Source organism: Trichosurus vulpecula, chromosome 5 (assembly GCF_011100635.1).
Source record: "Trichosurus vulpecula isolate mTriVul1 chromosome 5, mTriVul1.pri, whole genome shotgun sequence".
In the NCBI taxonomy this organism is placed as follows: domain Eukaryota; kingdom Metazoa; phylum Chordata; class Mammalia; order Diprotodontia; family Phalangeridae; genus Trichosurus; species Trichosurus vulpecula.
Genome location: NC_050577.1, coordinates 85144290 through 85170999, shown reverse-complemented (window position 1 = coordinate 85170999; position 26710 = coordinate 85144290). Strand labels below are relative to the sequence as shown.

General features: G+C 39.1%; 1 protein-coding gene across 1 annotated transcript in view; it reads right to left on the bottom strand.

Annotated features, from left to right (window-relative positions):
• Nucleotides 1-26710, bottom strand: part of LOC118850912 (receptor-type tyrosine-protein phosphatase N2-like) — a 212030-nt gene that overhangs the window by 40523 nt on the left and 144797 nt on the right. The window contains exon 8 of the mRNA XM_036760536.1: nt 22491-22577. Coding sequence (XP_036616431.1) covers nt 22491-22577 — 87 coding nt within the window. The remainder of the gene's footprint in view (nt 1-22490; nt 22578-26710) is intronic.

Here is a 26710-nt window from a genome sequence, read left to right as displayed (position 1 = left end):
AAATCCAACTGTTTTTGAATAAAGAAAACTATGTAATTAAAATTAGAAAGGGGCAAATTAATTGGGGAAGAAAAAAGGGATCTTGGTGGCAAGTTTCTCAGATTCTTAAGAATTAAAACCATTTCCTGATTGATAAATGGTCAAATGATACCAATAGGCAGTTTTCTAAGAAAGAAATCCTAGCAACATATGTAAAAAATACCCCAAATCATTAAAAATTAGAAAAAAATGCAAATTGAAATAATTCTGAGGTTCTATTGAAACATCCATTAGATTATCAAAGCTGACAAAAAATGGAAAATGACAAATGTTCGAAGAGTTGTGAGGAAAAAAAAGCATATTAACACACGTTTAGTGGAGTTGTGAATTAGCTGAAAACAAATTCTGAAAACATTCTGAAAACATTTTGGAACTAGCTCCTGAAAAAGAGCTAATTCTGTATACACTTTGACCCAGCAATACACCAGAGATAAAAAAGACCTAGATATGTGTGTGTGTGTGTGTGTGTGTGTGTGTGTGCTAGCTCTTTTTGAAATGGCAGAGAACTAGAAATAAAAGTAATATCTATGAATGAGGAAAGGGCTGAATAAATTTTGTATGTAATTCAATCTTATTATGCCATAATAAATGATGAAAATGATGGTTTCAGAGAAACTTGGGAAGACTTGCATAAACTGATGCAGAATGATATCAACAACAACCAAAAGGTGTGGGTTCCAATCTTGTCTCTGACACTTAATGTGTCCTAGGGCAACTCAGGTAACTTTCTTCAACTTCAGTTTCCTCAAGTAAAAGGAAAATAATACCACCACATAGCAATTTTGTGAGGTTCAACCTAGATAATGTAAAGAGCTCTTCATAGCTTAAAGCAATACATAAACATGTTATCATAAGCTTGGCATTAAGTGAAAGAATGCATTTTGTAAAATTTAAAGAGTCATCTAAATGTTGGCTGGTTTTAGTATATACAATAGCTTCATATGACATATATACATATGTCTATGCCTGTGTATATACAAAAATGTGCCTATCTGTACGTATGCTTGTGATAGAATCTTCCTTTGAATACTTTGGTTGTATCTTTAATAGGATACAAAAGAATGGGTAAGATAGACTTAAGATTCTTCCATGATGCTGGGACGTTACGATTTACAGATTATGACCAGCCCATAAACACTAGCAATAGGGCACATTCAGAAGGCACTGTTCCAATGGTAATACTGGAACACAAGGCACATCCCAACAGAAAATTACTTTAGATGTGAAAGAACAGGCATGATTTTCTGTGTTGCTCCAGTAAAGATATTGAAATTCTGCCAATTAAACTCATTTATGGAAGTGAGTTAGACTTATTTAAAGCTGAAGAAATGCCACGATGAAACACAGAGGGGGAAATCCACACATTCAATCTCCAGTCATCCTGAATTCTTTTTCTAGTGCAAGTATAAGAGATGAGTTCATGAGACACATGGTACATTTTATTTTGTTTAAAACTGTTCAATATGTGTATAAGGAAAAAGATTTTAATATGTAATCTATAAATAACTCAAACCCAGGATCATAAGTTAAATATTTATTATGTGGTAATTTCCCATTTAGTTTACAGGTAAGATGAAGGAATCATAAATGATGGATACCTAGCTAGTTAGAAGAAAGAAGGAGGGAGGAAGGGAGGGAGGGAGGGAGGGAAGGAAGGAAGGAAGGAAGGAAGGAAGGAAGGAAGGAAGGAAGGAAGGAGAAAGGAAGAAAGGAAGGAAGGAAGGAGAAAGGAAGAAAGGAAGGAAAGAAGGAAGGAAGGAAAGAAGGAAGGAAAGAGGAAGGAAAGAAGGAAGAAGGAAGGGTAGATAGATAAACATTTATTAAGCACTTTCTGTGTACTGTGCCATTGAGTGTGTCAAGCCTTGGGAATACAAATGCAAACAAAGAAGAAAAGTTCCTACCCTAAAGGAGCTTACATTCAAAGACACAACAGAAAGAATGCAAAAGGAGGAATGGGGGAAGGATGAGGTTGGGGAGGGGAGAAGGAAGGTAGAAAAGCCCAGAGAGTGAAGACAGAAATAGTATGGCTTATCCAGACCCTTCCTCAAATGGAAGTTCTGGGCAACAACTCACTAGAAGAGGAGGCCACACCAATGGAGACATCTCTAGCTTGAGAAGGCTGCTGGACTGAAAAGTCAGGATCAGAGTCATGAGAACTGAGTATGGTTGGTTCATAAATAGGTCCATAGGATCCGAGATGATCAGAGCTGGATAAGACCTTAGAAATCATCAAATTCAGTGCTTTCATTGTATAGAGAAGACAGAGGCCTAGAATCATCACCTAAACTGACAGAGTTAGGGATTTGTCATGGAGAACTTTCAGAATATCACATTTACAATCATTTATCAGTGAAAAGAGGTATTATAACATGGCTTATAGAGAAAGGTAGTCTCAGAGGCATGAATAGCTGGGTTCAAGTCTCAGCCTTTGAAATATACTGATTATGGGACCCTGGTCAAGTCTCTCCACAAACAAAGCAACTCCCTAAGCCTGTAAGTTACAGTGCAAGTGCTGATAGGCATTGTTAGAAGAAGTTTCCTCATTGAGAGTTCCCTCTATTAATAAAATCAAAGATCTATTTTTTTTAATGACTAAAACTACTCCCACACACAACTAAGCTATTATTTTGGCCACTACAATAAGAAGGGTGGTTGTGGTCTTCAAATATAGCTCCACTTGCTTTAAACCTGTTGATCATCAAGTGATTTCTATTAATATTTACTATACTAATCCTAGCTTGGGAATTTTAGCAGGGAAATATATACACACACATATACATATACATACATACATACACACATATATAAACATATACACATACATACATACAATCTATGGAGCAGCTAAGTAGCTCAGTGGATAGAATGCCCAGCCTGAAATCAAATCTGGCCTCAGACACTTACTAGCTGTGTGACCCTTCACAAGTCACTTAACCCTGTTTGCCTCAGTTCCTCAACTGTAAAATGAGCTGGAGAAGGAAATGCCAAACCACACTGGTATCTTTGCCAAGAAAACCCAAATGGGGTCACAAAGAGTCAGACGTAACTGAAACAACTGAACAACAACCACAAAACATGAGAAAAAAATCTATTAAAGTTCAACACTGATGTCTTGTCACTTCATGGAGGTGACCTTGTTTTCTGAAGGCAGTGACGGAAGAATACAAACATGGCGCTATCCTGACAAGGTAGAAAAGACTGACTATGAACCTAGCAAGAACTTTTGTGTCTGTTATCTAAAAACAAATGCAACTTAGTGCAAGGAGTTTGTTTCCTTGGTAGAAGCAGACTGTCAAATGATGAATTGCTTTCTTGGGGAGAGGGATTTGGCAGTGGTGTTCACCAGCCCATCAAACTAACACCATGTAATGGTAATCAGAGTGGGACTTTTTTACTGTTTTTTGTTTGAGTGCTTCTCAGCTCTGAGGTAATCAAGTGCCTTTGATGAGTCTTGCCTTTGTTTCAATTGGGAGTCTTTGATGACCTGCTTAAGAAACAAGAAAGTCCCAAGCCCCTGGCCCCATACCCCTTTTGCTAAGTAGGCATTGAACCCTCAGGGCCATGAACAGGGTATATGAGCTCTGAGGCTGGCGTTTTGCTTTTGGGGGTACACTCATTGGAAGGGTGTTGGTGTGGAGACTCTGGGTAGCTATCAAGGAGCCTCCCTGGCTTTGAAAACCCAGATGCTGGTGCTTCTTTTTCTGGTAACTATGTATGTGATGTCTTGATCAGACAAAAGCCTGTCTGTTGATCTGTTTATATTTGCTGTTTGTATTTGCTCTGAAGTTCAAGGTACTGAGTTTTTCCCCTGAACTAAATGAATGATATATGCATGTTTAATTAAAGTGAGATTGTTAAGCTCTTAAAGTTGCTTTCCTTAGAAAAACAGATCAAAAAACCTGTGCTAGCAGCCCTTCTGTATGCTGGTGTTATTGGCCTAACACAGCCTTGCACAGCCAGTTCCTGAGTCTATTATGGCCTATTTCCATTGACATAATGGTAGTAGAAGAATACTATGGGAAAAGGGAAGAAGGGCCAAAATGTCATACAACTATAAACATTCATTGACCATTTGTGTCCTCTATTACCAACATTTGCCTTATGGCCAACAATTTGATATAGCAGAAGAACCAAACTACATCCATGTTGATGTTCTCACTAAAAATAAGATCAAAAGACACCATGAAGTCACAAAATGGATAGCTTGTTGTTGTATTTGTCCTTTCTCGGGGAGGACCATGACATCAGGGAAATGATGACATGACTTGCCATTGACTTGGATTGGAGTGAGGGAGGGCTGTGCAAGGCCACCAGCCTCACTTTCTCCTCCAGAGCCATCTGGGTCCAGTGACCAGATATTCATCAGGATGACTAGAGATGACATTGCATCCTGGGATAGCTTGTAAGTCACCTCCAGAGAAGTAGGGCAGCTAGATCGTGTAGTGGATAGAACATTGGAGCTGGAATAAGGAAGACTGGACTTTAAATCCAGCCTTAGACACTTATTAGCTGTGTGCGCCTGTGCAAGTCACTTAACCTCTATCTTTCCTCAACTCTAAAATGAGAGTAATGACGGCATCTACCATACAAGGTTGTTGTGAAGACAAAACGAGTTGATAGTTGTAAAGCACTTAGCATAATGCTCAACTCATAGCAAGTACTTAATAAATGCTTGTTTTCCTTCCTTCCTTCCTTCTTTTGTTCCTTAATAAAAAAGTTGGTGAATTTGGTTTCATTTTGCACCAAATGATGAAAAGAAACAATTTTTTTTGGTATACTTACTCATATCTCCTTGCATTGCTCATAATGAACTTGAGTTAATGATGAAGACAACTGTACCTCATGTACCAGAATGAATAAGGAAATAGAGAGAGTCCTTGCAGATAATGACAAGACATGGCAACAGAAATCAGTGTGAATTTTGAATATCTACGATTTTATTTTTTTTAATTTAATTTAATTTTTTTGCCTTTCGGCAGGGAAATTGGGGTTAAGTGACATGCCCAAGGTCACACAGCTAGTCAGTGTGTCAAGTGTCTGAGGCCGGATTTGAACTCAGGTCCTCCTGACTCCAGGGCTGGTGCTCTACTCACTGTGCCACCTAGCTGCCCCCGAATGTCTCTGATTTTAATGTGAAAAGAAGCATAGAGGAAGACTGAAAAACAATCAAAGAAATCACAACTTTGTTTAAAAACATGATTTGTACTCAAGCAATGAGTGAGGCCTGTAGAATTGTCAGAAGCCCTATGTCCATAAATCATGATAATTTCTTTGAAAAGAACACTGGAAGGTACTTAGTATTAGGAACACCACACAACAGTACAAAACATGAAATTTACTATGTCTTAATATATGGAAAGTAACAATTCAGAATCTGGTGTCTATGTGCAGTCAGACTGTTGGACAGTTAAAACAAAAGTCAAAGTTAATACTAAATTAGAAAAAAGTAATGAGATGTGAAAACATTTAGTCAGGTTAAAGTAAACCCAACCTAATGCATTTAAGCAAAAAAGATATGGGAGCCAAGGGCAACAAAAAGAAATGTGTTTTGCCAAAAAAAAATGTTTGGTAGAATTCAAAATAAAATGATTTCCTATTGATTTTGAAGTTCTTTAAATTCTAATCAAAGACAACATTGTGCTAGTTTCAAATCCCCAAACACCAATACATCATAGCTCAATGGAAAGATACTGACTTTGGCATCAATGGACCTTTGTTCAAATACCAGTCTTGAAATTTCATAACTGAATGGCTATGAGAAAGTTTGGGCCTCAGTTTCCTCATCTATGAAATATATTTTAATAACTATATTTCACTGTAAATGGATCCCTTTGTAATCATATATATTCTATTTTCTACATTTAAAACATTATACTGAGAAGGGATACATGGGCTTCACTGTCACCACACACACACACACATACACACACACACACTATTAAGAACCCCTGAAGTAGAGGATTAGCAATTTAGTAAACTCCAAATGTTAGGAGTTGACATTTTCCAAGACGGTGACTAATAGAGCAAGACATTAGTAGATCATGGGGTCAAGATCAGCTGTGTAGGCCAGGTAGATGGGGAGAGTGATGATTAGAAGTGGAGACAGAAGCCATACTGAAGGCAATAAGAAAGTTTAGAGTGAGAGGGCTAGGGAGGTAAGTGTAGGGGCAGAAAGATAGGGTGTGATGGTCTGAGAATTGAATTTCAAAGTTTAAGATCTCAGAGATAATGCAATTCCATAGGATGATAAGGTCTGAGGTATAGCCAGTGTGTTTCTGAGTTGCAGGGCAAGATGTGTAGGGTGGGGAAAGAGGTCATTGAGGATGGTGAAGAATTATGTAGTAGAGATTTTAGAGAGCTTGTCAACATGAATATTTAACTCTTAGGATGATGGTAGAGATTATGGTAGACAGGAAGATTAAGACTTTTTCACAGGTGAAAAACTTGCCACACAGCTTTGGCAAAATCAGGGAGAGGGGTAAGACCATCATGTTCCGCTACCTGTTTCCCAGTGGGCAAAAATGAGTACTTCATGTAGATAAGAATTTACACATTTCTTAGGAATACCTTTCATTATTTTATACTATAGATAACTGAATTCCCTTTTCCCAAACATTGGGCAATAAATATTCTAAAGCAGATCTAATTTGATGCCTTGCAGAGTAAGAAAGGCTGAGAAAGAATTCAATTCCTATTTGAATATGTGAGGAAACAAAGCCTTCTAAAGTTATTGTAAGATAATTTAACATAACATAGAACTTAACCAAAACATAATTACTGATTATTCTTTATCACTTTAAAGAGTTGAGAAATTGCTTTGCCATACAGATTTTATCTTATTTGCAATTACTTGGTGATTATGTGTAATTCGGGAGTACCTCTCTATCATTAGGGAATGCCTTGCATAGCACACTTTTATTTTCCTGGAGATTTTGGAGAAAGGCAGATTATTTAGTATTTATATTGTAGCTTTGTATTTTAAGTGTTTTCTAATCTTTTAAAAATATTCTTTATAAAACCATTTTACAATACCATCTCTTCCAGATTATATACCTGAAGCGAAGACAGGCTAATACCTTGCTACTAGGAACTCTCTATATGATAATCACCATATGTGTGCATGTGTGTTACAACAATATACTATACTATACATATATAACATACACACATTTAAAATGTAAACATGTAACTGTATATTGAATTATATTGTTAAACACATACATATATATGTGTGTACATCTACACACATGCATACATATATATGCATATTAACACAATATATATGAGGTAGTATGGCATAGAGAATAGAGAGCAAGGCATCAGAGTCAGGAAGCCCTGGCATCAGGTTTTGGGGTTTGATATGTATTAGCTGAAGTATAATGTATAATTCAATTAATCTCTCAGTGCCTACAGACAACTCTCAGATGACAAATTGCAAACATTTGCTTATCAGCACTGCGATAGAGGTAATGTCCTTATTGGGAACTCCCCATGCCAACAAAATCACAGGGCCAGATCCATGCATCGATATGTGTGAGTATACAAACCTGCAAATACCAAACCCAGACTAATGTCAGAAATAGGAAATGATAATTAATAAACTCAGTACTTAGCAGAGTACCTGACACAAATAGGTGCTAAATAAATGCTTGTTGAGTGAAAGTAGGGTTGAATTTACACTTCCATTGCCAGGTTCAGTCATTTGTTTGAACTAACTATTTTGCTACTATTATAGACTTTTTAAGCCTTCCAGGGAATGACAATCTCTTCAGACTTCTATGGGTTTACATGATTTTTGCCCTGTTAGAGGATTGCCTGCAGCAACCTCTTAATGAAAAGAAGTACTGAAGTCTGAAGGCCTGCTGGAATGAGGTAAGGCCTGGATCATGTCTGACCATAGGGAAGGATTCAAGGTGAGGAAAAGTTGTTTTCTGCAAAACTCTGACAAGGAAAATAAGAGTTGTCTATCAGTAATAGATAACAATCAGAGTTTGGTGGCTATGGCCATATCAGTTCCTTAGTTTTCACATTTCTTTAGTTCATACTGTAATTTTTATTTCACTTTTTGTTTGTAGAGTTTTTACAGTAAGTAATTAAATGCTGAGATCATTAGAAAACAAGGTTAATTCGTGCTATGTCAGCTAGCCCCATCTGTAGAAAGTCTAATCATCTGTTCTAGGCAGTTAATCATTAGGAAGAACCATTTACCTGGTAGTAGCTATCTCAAATCAGGTACAGAACTTATAAAGAAATAATCAGCCCCTACAGAGTTAGTCTTAACAACTCAAACATATTAAGTGATGACATCTCACTATAGAAATAGATTTGCAGTGTAAAACGTTGGCACTTATAACCAATCCAATTAAAACCATGTTTAATGAGTATTAGCTCTTTGTGTTTAACAAACAACTAGCTTAAGCATAATACCAAGACACAGGATTTTACTTACTAGAACCAGTTGTTTATCTCTGATGTTAAATAATAAATAGAAATTAACTTGTCAATCTGCAAAGTCCCATAATGGGAAAAAAAAAAACCACTGGCTTTGGAGTCAGTTTTTTCATCTGTACAATGAAAGAATTGAATGACATGACCTCTAAGACTCATTCCATCTTTAAATCTACCATCTCAGTGAATAGTTCCATGGATCAGTGTCACCTTGGCAAGAGGTCTCTAATAAAGTGCCTTTGGGATCTACTTTTGACTCAATAAGATTTTTATCTTAATAAAATTGAGTATTTATTCAACAGAAGGCATAAAAAACCTACTTATCAAATTTTCAGGTGACATGAAACTAAGTTTTAGACTAAAAAAAATATTGAAATGGTGAATGACAGAGTTCAGATCCAACAGAATAGATCAATGGGTCAAATAGAATAACATCAAATTTAAAAGTGATACATGTAAAATTTTATACTTCTGTTATAAATACATTAATTTCACTACTTTAATACAGAGAAAATGTGAATAGATAAAAAAATTGAGAGGGAAAAAATCTGGAGATTTTAGTAGTCTACAAACTCAATTTGACTCAATGTTATGACTTGGCAGTCGAAAACCTTTTTTAAGTCATGTGATATATCCTAGGTGGCGTTAAGAAAGGGATGGAGTCAGAATAGGGTTCAAATCCTGTGACTCATGCTAGAACCACGTTTTAGGAAGGATACGAATGAGATGGGGTGCATCCAGAAGGTAACATGCAAGTACTGAGAGAACTGTAGACAATACCGTGGAAGGACCAGTTCAAGACAATGAGGATATCTATCTTGGAAAAGAGAAGATTTATGAGATCATGATAGTCTTTTCAAGTATTAAAAGCCTCTCAAGTCAAAGGAGAGTCACACTTCTGTTGTTTGACTCTGGAGGATAAAACTAGAAACAATGAATGGAAGTTATAGAGAGGCAGATTTTGGCTCAAAAAACAAAAACCCTCTCTAAATGATCTATTCAACAGTATACAGCTATCCTTTCCATGTCACAGAGGTCAGGGGAACAGCACTCCAATGATCTGGAAAATGCAGGTAAAAATTTTTGGCCCTCCCTTCAAACCAGAAAAGTCTGAATTTTTTTCTCTTTTTTCTGTAACAGGGTTTTTATAGTACTTTATTGCAAAACTTGTGTTGTGTTTGCTTATAGGCTCTGTGTTGTCTGCTGGCCTTTGTATGTTGTCTGTGGCTTCTGCAAAACTCCCCCCAAATTTCCATTTAATTTCTTATGCTGACCTGCAATATATCCAAACCACGATGGGGAAAGTTGTGATGTGGAAGTGTTTCAACAATCCAGCTAGCAGCTGCTGTGGGGGTGTAAAACCAACAGCAACCAGCTCACAGAATACTGCAAAAGCCCAGGTTCTTTTGATCTGCTTTACTAAGGAAAGCGACGTTAAGGGGTTAACAATCTTACTTTAATCCAGCATACAAATATCACTCACTTAGTTCAGGGGAGAAAAGCCAGCACCCTGAACTTCAGAGCAAAAACAAACAAATTACAAACATCAACAGACAGGCCACATACAATTCATAGTTACCGACATCTAAGTTCGGCCCAGGAGCTCATAACAAGGGCTGGCCCAGAGTCATGTGTGCCACCACTGCTTGTGGGTCAGAGCTCCGAAAAAGAGAAAGCCAACCCCTGGTTTTATATCTTTTTCAGGGTCAAGGGTGAGTCACACATACAACTCACTCATGACCTAAAATGGTCACAAAGAGGTGACTTAAACCCGAGTGGTCTAAAAGCCTCTGATGTCACAAACATGTCACTCAAACCCATGTAAACTAGGCTTTCCCTTGAGGCAAGGAGGTCGTCAAGGAGTCCTAATTTAATCAAGGAAATAAAGGCCAAACTCTTCAAGGGCACTTGGTTGAACTAAGTGCTGAGAGCCCATTTTGATTGCCAATACAGGAAGGGATAACTGTAATGGGTTACCTAAGAAGATAACAAAACAGCAAGATGGCACAATGGATAGAAGGCTGGGCCTGAAGTCAGGAAGACCCAGCTTCCTGAGTTCAAACTAGGCCTTATACACTTACTATTTCTGACCTTGGGAAAGTCATTCAACCTTGTTTGCCTCAGTTTCCTCATCTGTAAAATGAACTGGAGAAGAAAATGGTGGGGTCATGAAGCACTAGATATGACTAAAAAATGACTGAACAAAAAGAAGAAAATAGAAGGTGTCCCTCACAAGAGGCTTTAAATCACTGATTGGAGATTTTGTAGAGAAGATTCTTGGTTAGGTCTAGATCAGGGGTGGGGAACCTGAGGCCTCAAGGCCACATGTGACCCTCTAGGTCTTCAAGTGTAGCCCTTTCACTGGATCCAAACTTCACAGAACAAATCCCCTTAATAAAAGGATTTGTTCTAACAAGTTTGGACTCGGTCAAAAGGCCGAATCCAAGGACCTAGAGGGCCACATGTGGAGTCCAGGCTGCAGGTTCCCTCCCCCTGGTTCTAGATAAAACTAGATCACTTCTAAGATCCTCCCTAACACTGAGACCAACTGTGTTAATGTTTAACAACTAGTCCTCTGCAGGTGGAAAAAAAAAGTATATACAACACACTTTTGAGTTTAACCTACACTTTTAACATTTTCTTCTTAAGTCTAGACCAACAAATCAATACATCGAGTCCTGATTTGTAGTATTTTTCAATTTCCAAGGTATAAATGCTCACACTGAAATTTAACAATCTACTCTTGAAAGTAAGTTTGAGCAGGCTTCAGCATACTCCTGACCAAATCTCGGGTTGAATAAGGAGACTGTTCACTTGAAGAACAGTACAAGTAGTTCATAGCAAATTATTCCTCCGACATTAAGAGAAGACGTAATTCCAATGGGGACATTCATCAGAGGTCAATGAGGCAAGATGGTAAGGTACAAAGAGCAGTGAATTTGGAGTGCTTGCTACTTCTGTCTAGGTGAGCTAGGGCAAGCCACTTCACTGGTATGGGCCTCAGTTTCCTCAATTCTCAAGTGAGGGGGTTGGATTGGTCAATTTTCCAGGTCTTTTCCCGGTCAAATTCTCCACTCCTGAGATCTCCAACTCTACCTGAGATACCAGTCCAAGTATCCCCTTTCCTAGTCTTGCCTTTATGAGATCCTAATGAAAAGTGTCAGTGTGGTAAATTCCCATCGCTGCTTCTTTAGTAACCATCGTGAGACCAGAGAACACTGTATTCATCAATTCAGTAAATCACACCGATGCGAAGCTAAACCACTTCTTGCATCAGGAAAACACATGAAGATTGATCACAGAATTAGACTGTCCTCCCAATAGTGCCCTCAGCTGATCCAATACTTTATGTGGCTGATTTAGAAGCTCAGGCTGAAATATATCTGGGAGCAGTATAGGTGTTGCTGCTCCAAACTGCTCTAGAATCCGTGTTGTTCAGGGAGGGGAAAGTAAATTTTAAAAATTGTTCATACTGGTAGCAGGGCTCACCTGCATGAGATATGGCCTACCCCAATTCCATGATCAATCAGCAGGGGCTGTGGACACCTATAATTAGATTATAAAATCATAACTGTAGTCGTTTTACGTCTGTTGGCATAATTACATCAGCATGCTAATGTCCTTTTAATGGTATCTAATGATGTAATAAGAAATAATGGAATTTATTTGACAGCTACATAACCATTAACAAAACAGATTAAGCGTAACTAGCACTTCCATAAAAATGTGGGCAGCATTTAAAAGTGGCAGCTACCATGTTGGCTCCCCCCCCCCAAACAATGATGTAGTATGATAAGGATCCCCTCATTGCTGATCCCCCTTACTATAGGTTTGTTATTGTTCAGTTGTTTCAATCATGTCTGACTTTTCATGACTCCATTTGGGATTTTTTTCTTGGCAAAGATACTGGAGTGGTTTGCTATTTCCTTCTCTAGCTCGTTTTGCTGATGAACTGAGGTAAACAGGGTTAACAACTTGTTCAGGATCGCAAAGCTAGTAAGTGTCTGAGGCTGGATTTGAACTTACAAAGATGAGTTTTCCTGACTCCAGGCCTGGCTCTCTATCACTGCAACACCTAGCTGCCCTCAAAACAGGAATGAAATGCTTTCTGTGAATCAACTGATGAGTCAAATATTTAGTGAATTCCTACTACGTGTTCTGCAGAGTACCAGGCAGTTTAGATGCATTTGAAAGTCTAGTCCATGCTCCCTATACCTTAGTGAAGAAAGCTTCCACACAGGAAACAGAGGGGCTGGGGGAAAGCAGCATAGAATCGAGTGCTGAATTGGGTAGGCTAGCTGATCAACGGAAATCAAAGGAGACAACTAAGGATTTAGATATTCAGGGAAAGCTCCATGGATAACATGGGACATGAGACTTCATGGGCATCTTTTTTGTGAGAGCCAATCTCCCTATCTTGCCCTAGCTTACCTAGACAGTAAGCAGCAAGCACAGTCAGGATTCTGACTCCAAATCCACTACTCTTTGTACCTTGTCATCTGGCCCTATCTTGCTGGAAGTGCAGCAGTCATTCACAGGCCCCAGACTAGCACCTTGGCCAGTTTACCTTTCTATCAACTCTGTGGCCCTGTTCCCCTCAGGGCTTCTCATACTGGTACCAGGCTGAGTGCAGTCCCTACACAACTCAGTGTAGCTCAGCACTCTCAAACTAAAGCAATATATCAACCTCAGCCTTCCTGGTAGCAGGGAATGCAAACATGAGTCATCATGCCCTGCTTGATGCGTATCTTGAAGGGCATGATTAATAAGGGAAGGGAAGAAAAGAGGACAAGAATATCAAAATATATGAAGGCAGGGAGGCGCCTTACATGGCATATGCAGTGAGTCAATGAGGCCAGCTTGATTAATGTGAAAGTGATGTGTTGGGTTATTATCAAAGGCCTTGAAAGGCTGGTTGTGGAGTTTAATTTTCCTACTTAACAGGAAGTAGGGAGCCACTGAAGGTTAATGATGATGGGAAAAACAGGATCAAAGTAGTATTTAAGACTCAGTGATCAGGCTCACAGCCGGTTCATTTGGAAAGCTCGGGATTTAACTCTTATGAAGGATTATGAGGAACCACCACTATAAACAGCAGGAAAACCTGCTAAATGACTAGAGAAATATTGGGCAAGTCTGTATTCCAAATTAATCTTTGGGAAATGGAATAAGGAGTAAAATAGAAAGAGAAATCAATGCTTGGGATGAAGGATAAGAGGAAGAAAGGGAAATGAGGATGTGTGACTCATGGCAGCTCAAAGGCTTCTCACCACCCCATCCAAAAATAGCTCTCTTACCAATTTGCCATTGGATCCAGAATAACTATTACTGCTTAAAGGTGAAAGGATGGGGTGAGTTGGATAGCATTAAAGGAGGCCCTAAGCAGTCAAAGGCCTCTGGAAGTGGAGAACACTGGACGAAGACAAAACAGGATAGGAAAATTGTGAAAGAAGACATCGGAGGACCATAAAGACCAATTTCACTCACTTTCCTAATCCCCGCCCCACTTCCCACACCCCTAACACCCCCATAAAGACTGCATAAGATTGTTATCTATTACTGCTAAGTCCACTTCCTAAGGCCACCTTAGAGGCTAGTGTGTATTTTCATTCTATATCCTGGCCTTCTAATGGGAAATTGTTCCTGGCCTTTAAAAGGTTAAAACCCTTTCCCTAAGTGGGTGCCCTTTCCCCATGGCTATGCTGTGACCTTCATCTAGGAGTACATGGCATTCTTCTACTGTGGGAGTTTTCCCACTTGAAAAACAACTGTCTTTATGATGAAAACCAAGGCATGTAGAAGGGGCAGTGGGAAGGGAGAAGAAAGGGCTCAGGCCACCCCAAGGTGAATAGCAGGCAACATAAAGGCCTCCCACACACTTGAATCACTGAATTTTATCTACTGTAAAATCACCACAGAGGGGTTTGCTCTATAGGAAAGAAATGAAAATTCAATATATACAGCTCCTGGTGGGCTGGAGGAGTTTTTATTCAAAATCCGTTCTGTTTATTTTTTTTTCTTGCTTTCCAGTGTTTTTAGGCAGTAATAATATCATCTGAATACTGCAGTAATAATATCATCTGAATACTGTTTAGACAACCACTAGGCAGCTCTGGGACACTCCTTGACAGAGCACTGTCCCTTCCCAGACACCTTGAGTTTTCTGTTCAATTCACCTGACTCTCACAAAGTCCTTATTTTTTAATTAAGGCCTGTTCTTCTATGGGAAACATGGGATGTTTGGAGGTAAAGGCTGAGATCGTTAGGAGGCCAGGGATTGATTTTGCTCTTGACTTTGGTGGGGCATCTAGACTGGGTGATTGGCTTTTCTTCACCATAGCTACTGCTGGCCAGGATAGGAGGGTGAGATGGACCTGTGGGTGAAGTTTCCAGAGCAGGGACACATGTGATAATTAACCTAGCTCATGTACAGTGAGCTATTTCATTCTTAGCCAAAAGTTGATCTATAATGGCTTAAGCCCCATACAACCCACTCCAAGGCTTTGACAGCTACCTCGAAGCCCTGAATCAGAGGTGGTACAGCTGTCCTCTCTTCACTCACTAGGTATTCACTGAGCAATTGCTGTGTTCTAAACTCTCAGAAGGATATAAAGGAAATATTTGACCTCCAGGAGGTGATCATGTAGTTAGAAATGAAATCTGTACATCTGTGAGGATGATGGTAAGCACCAAGTAGCCAGGGGCTACGTCCTATCCATTGTTGACCAACACATTGCCCCTGCCACAGGGCTTTGCATATGGCAGGGGCTCAATACACACTGAATAAATAATGTAAGGATAATGACAGTAGCTAATATTTATGCAGCACTTTAAAGTTTGTGAAGATTACACATAATCTTTGCAATATATAATCATATATAGCACACATATATGTATATAAAAGTATATATACATACAAATTCATCTTTGTACATACATGTATGTAGGCATGTGTCTACATACACGTTTTATGTATGCTCATACACCCATACAAGCATTGTACATGTGTAGAGATGTGTATATATTTATATGTATGAATATTTACATATACATAGGCATATATATATTTACATGTTACTAGAACCTCAAACTAACCCTTCAGATAGGTTCCACAAGTATTCTTTTCCCAGTTTTACAGATGAGGAAAGTGAGGCACAGAAGCCCAAAGTTACATGATTTGTCTAGGGTGACATTCTTAACCTGGGGTCCATGAACTTGCTTTTTAGATATTTGGATAACTTCATTTAATATAATGGGTTGCCTTTGTAATCTCGTGTGTTTTATTTTAGGCATTTAAAAATATTACTCTGAGGAAGGGACCATAGGTTTCCCAGACTGCCAAAGGACTCTATGATAAAGAGTAAAGGTAAGAATCCCTGGTCTAGTGTCATAGAGTTGGTAAGTGTTAGAGTCAGTCGGTGAGTCAACAAGCATTTATTAAGTGCCTACTCTGTGCTAAGTGCCTTCCTATCTTCCCTTTCAGAGTCTCCCTATTTCGTCTCTCTCCTTCTTCATCCACTTCAGAATACTTATACTTACCCTTGGCTGCCTAACTCTCCGTCTAACCAATCTTCTCTCTAGCATTTGACATTGCAAAAAAGGCAAAACAGCAACAGCCCCTGTTCTTAAGAAGCTCACAGTCTAATAGGGTGGATAGCATGTAAACAACTATGCATAAATTCCCTATATACATGCTAAAGTGAAAATAATCAACGGCGTTTGATCTACTGTGCCACATAAAACTGTTAAATGATAGTGCAGTGCCACATTGTTGGTGACAGTTTTTAAATAGCACTTGGCGCAATACAATTGATCTCCATTTACCCATTCCAATAAGTATACAGGCTACTTGGACCCAAAGACTAATTTTATAATATACTTGTTTTCTTAGTTCAGATAATTTTCTCAAAATTGGTTAATAACTAAAAGCTACTACTATTCAGATAGCATTCTGAATTCCAATTCTAATCAATTATGCTCCTATTATGTCCAAGTTACTGGGATACAAAGACAAAAAAATGTCCCTGCCCCCAATGAGTTTATATTCCACCTGGGAGGTTGCAAGAGGGAAATAAAAAATATAAACAGATAGATAAGCACATGACTATATAAGGAGGGAGAGAACACTCTGAACTGGGGTGATCAGAAAAGGTTTCCCCATTGGAAATGGCAAATGAGCCATGATGGAAGCCAGGGATTCCCAGAGGCAAAGGGGAGAAACTTACGCATTATGGGCCTGGGGGAGAGTTTTGCAAAAGCTCAGAGGAAGGAGACAGAATGATGACTTGGGTGTTAGTAAGTCAGCCAGTTTAGTTAGAACATGGATTGTATTCTCTGTCAGCTACTTTCTGAACTTTCCAGTTTCTATTGAAAAGAGAATTCCTATCTTCCTCCCAGTCATTAAGGCTAAGCCCTGAGGAAACAGAGACGTCTCCTTACTCCCTGCTTCCCCTCCCCCACCCGCCCCCGAGCAACGTACATTTGGTTGCCATGTCCTATTGCTTTCACTTTTGCAATATTTCCTTTTCCATGGTTACGAACTAGTTCAGATTCTCCTTACATTTTACCTGGTCTAGTGTGGTAATTCCCTACCTCGCCTCCCTGTCTTGAGTCTCTCTGCCTCTAATCCTTCACCAGATTAATCTTTCTTTTGCTGACCCTTCCCCCCCCCCATCAAAGAACATTTACAACTCCTGTTGTCTCCCTGTTGTCCACTAAATAATGTCCAAACATCATATTCTTGCCTCCAAGTCCCACACGATCTGGTTGGTTCCAACCTGCTCTTTCAGTTTTATAGAACATTCCTCTTCCTTATTTACAGTAAGCTCTAGTCAATAGTATTAGCATTATTTGTGTTCATATTATATGAATTAGATTATAAGAATAGGGATATTCTTGTTCTTTTTTTGTATACCCCATAGCACCTAGAGCAGTATCTTGTACATAATAGGCATTTGAACCATAATAGAATCGATACGGACATTGGCATGTGTCAGTCTGACAGGAGTATATCATTCTACAGTAGGTGCATTGTTCCAGTCACTATCACTTTAACTTATCAAGCCAAAATACCTCCATCTGGCCATTATTTACCTACATGTTACCTATATGTTGTCTCCTTGTACTGGAATGCAAGATCCATGAGGGCAGGAGTTGTTTTTGATTTTGTAATTGTATCTCCAGTGATTAGCACAGTGTTTAACATCTTGTAAGCATTTAATAAATTAATGTATGTAGACAGTGAAGCAATAATTATTAAAAGCAAAATAAGTAGTAAATACATGCTGTAAGAATTCAAAGCAGAGGAAGATAAATATTAATCCCTCTAGTAGAATGTAAATTCCCTTGAAAATAGGGGCTAATTTTTTTTTTTTTTAATTTTGCCTTTGTGTCCCTAGCACACAGTGCCTTGCCTACAGTGGGCACTTAATAAATGTTTGTTAGATTGGATTGATCATCTGGGTTATCCAGGGGTTGAATAAGGTTGATTTGCAAGGAACAGGACCTTGAGAATGAATAAGGTTTGTATAAATATGGACAGGTGAACAGGTATTCTAACGAAGAAGATGACAAATAAAATGAGAAGATGCTTGGGATTTGAGGATAAACCTGAGATCAGAGTCAGAGAAGCATGTTATGTTTATCCCACAGTGAGGAGAATGGCTGAGCTGGCACTAGAATGCCCTAGGATGCCTCGCTCTCTAAACCTGCTGCCATCAAGAATATCTAAAAACTGTAGAGTCATGACACTCTGATTCAGAGTAAACCTGCCCAGTACTATTCACATCTGAAAAAAGAATTTAAAATCAGGGCACAAAACAAGATAGTTGGCAATGCTTTGGCTATTGTTCTTCATTTTGACCTGTTTATCCTTACCTGTGCTGAATATTTCAACCACTATTAAAGATTTCCTTCATACTTGGGTTCTTGAGTCCTATTGTTATAGAGCCCTACTGGCTAATTTCTTGGGGCTTTGATTCTACACATCTACTTGGCCTCTTCTTACTTTTCCCATGTTCTTATACTTTATTCCACTTCATGCTATGATTTCCCTACATTGCCCTACTAGCTGTTGCTCTCACAGAACACTCCATTTCCTGATTCCACACATTTACACTGGCTATTCTGTTGCCTGGAATGCTCTCCTTCCTCATCTCCAACTCCTAGATTTCCTGTTTTCATCAAGATTCAGTTTAAATCTGACTTTCTCTAAGAGGTTTTTATCACCACCATCACTATTGCCAGCTCCTCTTCTGCAGCTATTAAGTGCCTTCCCTCAAAAACTACCATCTATTTATACTATATATATTTTCTATATGCTTGTTTGTATGTTGATTTCCTCATTAGAATTTGAGATCCTTGGGATCAAGGACTAATTTTTTTTCAGGAGGGAGGAAGGGAGCTTTCTTTGTATTGCCAATGCTTAGCTTGGCATAAGCTGCCACATAGTAAGTAAGTAACAAATACTTGTTAACTGACTTTTAACTCTGTCTCTTCATGCTCTGTTGATCTTCGTTAGCCTTAGATTTGGGCTAACTACTTAGAACTCTGGGGCCTGCCTGGCTCACAAAGTTATTGTAAAGAAAGTGCTTCTGAAAAGCTCCAAACACAGTGAGTTATTATTATTGTTTCTTCCTGCTTGTGCAGATTTCCTACATTCTAGATCCTAATTCCCTGCCCAGATCATGGTACCCATGCACCCTTCTCTAATGACTGAATTCTTGTCTGAGACCCCTTGCTATCTTGTTACCTAGATCTTCAATATTCATCAGACTATCTTGGTCTAACTAGATTCCCAGTGATGCCTTCTTCTGGTTTGATGCTGCCAAGACCCAGCATGGTTAGAGGGATCACACTGGGGAGTAAATGAGAAGACACTTCACACTTCACAGGGTTCCTGGGAGGGGTGGGAGTCATCATCCTGAACACCAATTATCACTGTACAGCTTGTAGATGTAAAAGGTGTCAATAATTGGACCTTAACTGACCCCATGATGTAACCTGAGAGCTGCTTCTTTAAAAAAAAAAACAGATCCCTGATATGAGACATTTTTCTTCATCTTTTCTTTCTTTTTCATAAACAGAGCATAAGATACATGATTATTCCAGATTTCCATTCTTTGTGTTTGGGATAGATGGAATTTTACTGGAGCCAGCAGGCTAAGTGAAAATTCACTAGAATGAGAAAGAGGGTAAGTTTTGCTAAGAAAGAGAAGAAAACAGTGCAGTGAAGAATCAGAGACTTGTCATGTTTCAAACATGACAATTTCATCTAAAAGCAAAAAATGTATTACAATGAGTAATACAGGGCTCTTCAAAAAGAAGGACTAGACTGCTAAGGCTGCCTAACTAAATCATACAATCTATCAAAAATATCTCTTTCATTGGGTTGCTTTCAGTTCTCTAATGAGGGAAGCATATCAAAGTATTTCTTTTTACATATTTTAACTCAAAGTAGAATTCATTTACAAACATAAGCATCCATTATAAGTGTATGTAATGGGATCGTAATAGGGAAAGTCCTTTAGTAAATATGTAGCAATTTGGTTGGTAAAGTGGGTTTTTCTATGACGCCCATTTTTTTCCAAAACAAAGTCAAATTAAAATGTATCAATTGAAGATCAAAAGATGAGAATGTTTCAAGAATAGGAATTTCCAAAATATATTTAAGTCTGCCATACTTAAAAATGACATTGAAGACAGTATCAATATTTGAGCTGAGTTGAATTGGGAAGAATTTTCCAAGTCATCAGGGAATCATTACGGCAGCAATAGCATAAAAAAATAAGTGTAACACTATGATCCATTTTGGCACAAGGTTAGCTGTTCAAGAACTCCCCCTTGCCTTTCTCAGAAAACTCCCATACGCACAAACCCACAAAACTCATTATGAGGAATACTCATTCATAAAAGGTCCATTGAAAGAAGCCAGATGGTAAGAGAGCAAGACTCAGGGGTTGATTTTTTTCACCAGGCATTTGCTGTTTTCTAAAGTCCTTTATGAGGACCACCTATGGGAGGGAATAATTGCAAAATTAGAAAATTTCCATTAAAAGTTCAAGTGGTTTGCCTTTTGTAGGGCAGTTAAAATTTATCAGCACAGGACTTGAATCCAGGTCTTCTGACTTCAAGGCCAGCTTGAGAATAATTGTGGCACACTGACTCTCAGGAAAGTGATCAATAAAAGCTTAATGACTTATTAATTGGCGTATAGAAGTATATACATAGAGATTTAAGTAGCCACAGAACTAATCTGTTCGTAATGCTAGGGGAGATTAGTCATATTCTCAGGCTCATTTTGTCAAAGACAAAGATAATTTCTCTGTTTAGTTTTTGAGAAAAAATAAAGCTTACTTTAACCCCACTAAACAAGATTCCTTAAGCAATTTTCTGGTTCAAAATTAGACTCCTTAGAGACCCTTAGAGAATTGTGTTAACTCTCTTGGGTCATTAGCAGAGAATTTGTTTATATACCAGTGAAATACTCAGCCTCAAAGAGTGAATGATATTTCCAGAGGAGTCCAACTTAGACAGAATGAGTGGCCAAGTATAAGAGGGATAATGTGATTCTCTGAATGCGTATATAGCCATAGATAGTAGCATGGCACAAACCCAGAAAGTAGGCAAGTCACAATTCTCTGCCATGAAGTCACTTGTGCCATGACCTGGCAGTATAACTCTTTGACTGTGTCCTTTTTTTTTTAAAGGAAACATCCAAGAGAATGGCAAAGCCACATCTAGGAGTTTAGAAATCATAAAATCACAGAAAAAGCGTGCTGAAGAAGATCTTAGAGACACTAGCTTTAAAGCTGGAAAGGATCTCAGGGGCTATTTAGCCCATTCCCATTCCCCAAATGAGGAAGAAAAGGTGCATAGATGTAAGTCGTATCTCCACATGTTCAGGCATAGTCTTCCTGTTTCTAATACTTAACCTTCTGTAAACTGAAGTAGGAGAGAGAGTGAGAGAGATAGAGAGAGGATGAGGGAGAGAAGAGAGAAAAGAAGAGAGAGGGAGAAAGGGAGAGAAGGAAAGAGAGAGAGAGGGAGAGAGGGGAGAGAGAGAGGGAGAGAGGGAGAGGGAGAGAGGGAGAGGGAGAGAGGGAGAGAGAGAGAGAGGGAGAGGGAGAAGGAGAGAGAGATGGAGAGGGAGAGGGAGAGGGAGAGAGAGAGGGAGAGGGAGAGAGAGAGAGAGAGAAACTACATTCAGAAATAGACCTGTATTCAAATTCTAGTTCTGCCATTCAGACTTAGATAAATTGATTGAATTTGAATTCTAGGTCTGCTTTTACTGCCTCTGCGAATTTGATCAAAGCATTAAACCTCTGAGAGTCTGAGGTTTCCTCATCAGTGGGTGACAGACTAGCTCATTTCTGATTCGCTTCTATGTCTTCACCCCTTTCAGAACTTCTTTCCAACTTCATATTCCTCAGGAAGTCTTCCACAATTGATTTCTCATGATTCTCCTTTCTCCCTTTTCTATCCATGACCTCCCCAGCACTTATATGCTTGGGTAATGTTATATTAATTTGCTTATTTGTTGATATGCCAATCCAAAAACATGTTTCTTTATTTGTTTCCTGGGTATACATCCTGTTTTCCAGATAGTTTGTAAACTCCTAAGGAAAAGGAATCAAATGGCCTAAATCTTTTATACATTTGCTAGTGACAAGTCAATGGCTGTGTACCCCCAAAGGCTTTAATAAATGATGACTGGCTGCCTTCTTTTCATTCATCTTATTTCATACCTTCTAGCTGAGTTATCTTTCCTTCTGGAGATTATTTCAGATGTTTCATAATTAAACTCAGGTTTCATTTACTATTTAAATAACTTACCCTGAACCACTGGGATTTTCCTCTTCACTCCTTTCCAAACAGATTCTCTTTGATATAATTAACAAAAAAACTCAACACCTCGCTTTTCTCTCATGCTTTGATTTGTGAAACTAACTGCAATGTGATGGAAGCACTCAATTCCAGGATGGCCCCTTCCTTCAGGTACCTACCTGACATCCACAATGGCGGTTGGAGGCAACTTCAGTAGATATGCCACATCCTTGATCAACTTCTGCCCTTTCTCCACACTCAGGGGGCTGTTGAAGGGAAGCAAGGGGCGGGGGGAGAAAAAACACATTGTTACAAAAATGGAACTCATCAATACTTGAGAGGCTAAGAGTCCCCAAAGAGTTATCACCTTGGCCTCTTAGACTCTGAAAGCCACCACTGCTACTGTATTCCTGTCACATAGTGATCATGATATCAGGGGAATTGGGATCAGGTGCTTCTTCAGGCATGATGAATCACCTGAATTTTCCAGCAATAAGACAAACAATAAGGTGCAAATGGAATTGTTAGGAAGTGTAATGGGCCCATGATGCAGCAACTGGCTCATCTCAGCCTTCAATAAAAAATATAATAAAGGGGGTGGGGAGGGGAGGGAAGAAAGGGAAAGGAAGGAGAAGGACAGGAGCCTGAGATAGAAACAAATGCTGAAAGTCAAATTGCAGGACTGGGTATCAAATGGACAAGGCAAAAGCATATTTTTAAATTCATTAGTGTCTGAAATGAATCCTCGCCTGCTGAAAGGACACCCAAATATTACGTATTTAAGAGTAAACAATAGAAAGAGACAGATGAGCCCAGGAAGGGTGATTCAAGAGATCAGAGGTGTATATATCTGTGTATTGTGATGACACAATGGCCTTGTATTCTGTGACTCACATAAAGACCATATTTACATAAATAGAACTGCTTTATTGTGTTGAAGCTGGGGTGCAATCAAGTCTATGTAAATGTAGACGCTGGGTGCCACAAGCAGTTTTACACATCAAAAAAAAACTTTAAGGGTGCAGGTGTGGTATAACAGATTGCTCAAATGAAGAGGGTAATCTGCTGGGAAGTGAGGATCTCTTTGGTGAAAAGAGATTATTTTTGCACTGGTATTTATGACAGAATTTAATTTCTATGTACTAATAAAAGCCATTTGGACAGTTTGGTAAATATAAAGGGAGATGTTGTAGTATCATCTATAGGCTATAACCAATCTATTAGCTCAGTGCCATGAGAATAAAATATAATTAGTGAAAGCATGGTGCAATACATAGGGAAGAGGGAAAGGAACACACATTTATTATCTCACTTACTATGTGCCGGGCATATGTGTTAAGCTTGATCCTCACAACAACCCTGGGAGATGGGTACATTTATTATGCTCATTTACAGTTGAGGAAACTGAGCAAGCAGAAGTTAGATCACTCGCCTAGGATCACACAGCTAGTAAAAGTCTGAGGCCACATTCGAATTCAGGTCTTCCTGACTCCAGGTCCAACACTCTATCCACTGCTTCACCAGCTGCATTCTAGACAATGGGCTGGATTTGGAATCTAAAAGAGAGGATCTGCCTCAGATCTTTGCTAGCTATGTGACTCTGGGCAATTCACTTTACCTGAACTGTCTCAGACAACTCTCTAGGATTTAAATACTGACAATGGCTGGTTTAAAATAGCTGGCAAAGGAAGTCTCCACACCAGAATTCTGCACATTGCCAAAATAACAGATCCTTCACATAGCCTTGCTTTGCCTGTTAACTACCTAATCACGTATGGCTTATATAATGAAAAGAATGCCTGATACCTATATCAATAGCTGCTTTGCAAGCTCTGCCCCAACCAACGCATCCCCTCTCTAATTAATTATCCAAGAAATATTTATGGAGATTTCACTGTATAGTCAGCACTGTTAGGTGCTCAGGGTCAGGTGGGGGGGGATGTATTAAAAAAGTACGGTGGTTCATGCCCTTTAAGAGCTTCAAATCTAACTGATGAGTTGTAATACAAGGAAAATTAGGAACCCCTGAGAAACCCCTAGCTACTGACAAGCACCCCCAGAAAGAATGGACTCAGATATCTTTGGCATTTAGCAAACCCCCTGGGACTCCATGACTCCACCAAGGAATGTCAGTAGATAGGACCATCCCACTGAGAGATAACTTGACAGACCCTTCCTGGGAGATATCCCTGGGACTCCGTGACTCCACCAAGGAATGTAAATGAGATTATCCCACTAGTACGATAACCTGACTGAATCTTTTGATCAGCCAGGACCTTTGTTCCTGTTTTTCCCCCCACTCTGTACCCCCATATCCTATATAAGCCAAGCCATCACCCCAACACATTTGCCATTGATTTGTGGTGCCGTACCCTGATGGCCGCCGGCTAATAAATTCTCCACTTAAAACTTATGCTCTGTGGTGTGTCTCGCTCGCTTCTGGTACAACAGCGTGATGCTTGCAGAACAGTGAATGATACAAGGGGATGTATAATTAGGTGACAATTTATGTAGTTTGGTTGTTCTGTTATTTCATTCCTGTCTGATTCTTCCATTTGGGGTTATCTGGGCAAAGATACTAGAGTGGTTCGCCATTTCCTTCTCCAGTTCATTATACAAAGAAGGAAACTGAGGCAAACAGGGTTAAGTGACTTGCCCAGGGTCACACAGCTAGTAAGTGTCTGAGGCCAGATTTGAACTCATGAAGATGAGTCTTCCTGATTCCAAACTCAGTGCTCTATCCATTGCACCACCTAGCTGCCCCCAAATTACATGGTACATTAAATTAAAAAAGGCACTGTGACCAGGGAGAGAAAACCAGCCTTTAAACCAGGGAGACTTTGCTTCAAGTCTTGCCTGTGACACATGATGTGAGATCTTAAGTTCCAGAGCAGCCGCTACTCTGCATTGTTAGAGGGAGTTTCCACATCCCTAGTTCTCTGATGTCTTCCCATCCATTATGTGACTACCTCTTTTGTCTATACCTCTACCTCTCACTCTAGGAATAGGATCCAAATTAATGCTATCATTGGTTCTGTAAAGGGTCTATCATTCAGTTGCCCTATAGCTCCACATACCTCACAGTATTATGCCCCCCACAAAAAAACCAACCCACAACATAACAAAACAAACCAACAAAAACCAAAGTGACACAATCTTTTGTGTCATAGGGGCATAAGGGGAAATTAAACATTAATTTTTAACTGAGTATCTGGGAATTTGCATTTTAACTATGGCCAGCAGTTCTGATTACTTAAGGAAGGAGTAGAGGTAAAAGAGGACTGGATATCTGAGAGGCCAAAGTGAATGCTTTGCTAAGTCTAGCTGTTCTCTATAGAATTATCCTAGCTCTTTACCACCCCTGTCTGTCCACACCTCCAGCTCCATTATACATTACTTCCATACTTACCAACAAGTCATAGCCTCAAACTTGTCAGATCCTCAATGGAAGAAATTATCTTTTGCCTTTCTTTGCATCCCCAGTGCTTGGCACAGTGCCTGGCATCTAAGAGGTGACTTAATTAATGCTTGTTACTGGACTGACTCCAAATACTAATCTGAAACACACACCATCTCCATTACCTTCCACATCCGCACTCTCCCAAGCTTCACTCATATATTTACCTTCAGTAGGTCTTCATATCCTTGGATGCCTGAAATTTAATCCAGGTAACTGGTCATTTTTTTACCTATTCTTTTATCCTTATCTGGTCAAGGCCATTTCACTGCTTCCCTTAGTAGCAACGTAGGTCACCTAAACCTTCTGCTAATCTTTGATGGCCCACAGTATATGTTCCATTACTCCACCCAGGTTGCAGAAAATTTTGGTAGTAGACTGACCTGATCCATCACAAATGCTATCTATTTTCACCTACACAATCATTTGTACAATTTCTTATTCATCACTTGTTGATGCCCTGGGAGTCTCTCCACAACAATTATTCCAAAGCTTCTCAAGCTCCTGAACTCTTGAAGGATGACTTTAAGACCATAAAGCAAAAGATCACTCCCACTATCCCTTTTTTAACATCTCACTAATAGTTATATCATGCAACATCTTCTTTATCTTTCCTATCTTTTCAAAAGAGATCTCACCTCATTTTTTAGTCAATAGATTATGAAACCCTCAAGGGCAGGGACTATATTTTACCTTTCTTTGTATCTCTAGCAGTTAGCACAGTACGTGCCATAAGTCAGTTTTTTTCAGTCGTGTCTAGCTGTTCCTGACCCCATTTGTTTTTTTCTTTTTCTTTTTTTGACAGAAATACTGGAGTGATTTGTCATTTCTTTTTCCAACTCATTTTACAGATGAGCAAACTGAGGTAAACAGGTGAAATAACTTGCCCAAGGTCGCACAGCTAGTAAATATCTGAGGCCAGATTTGAACTCAGGAAGGTAA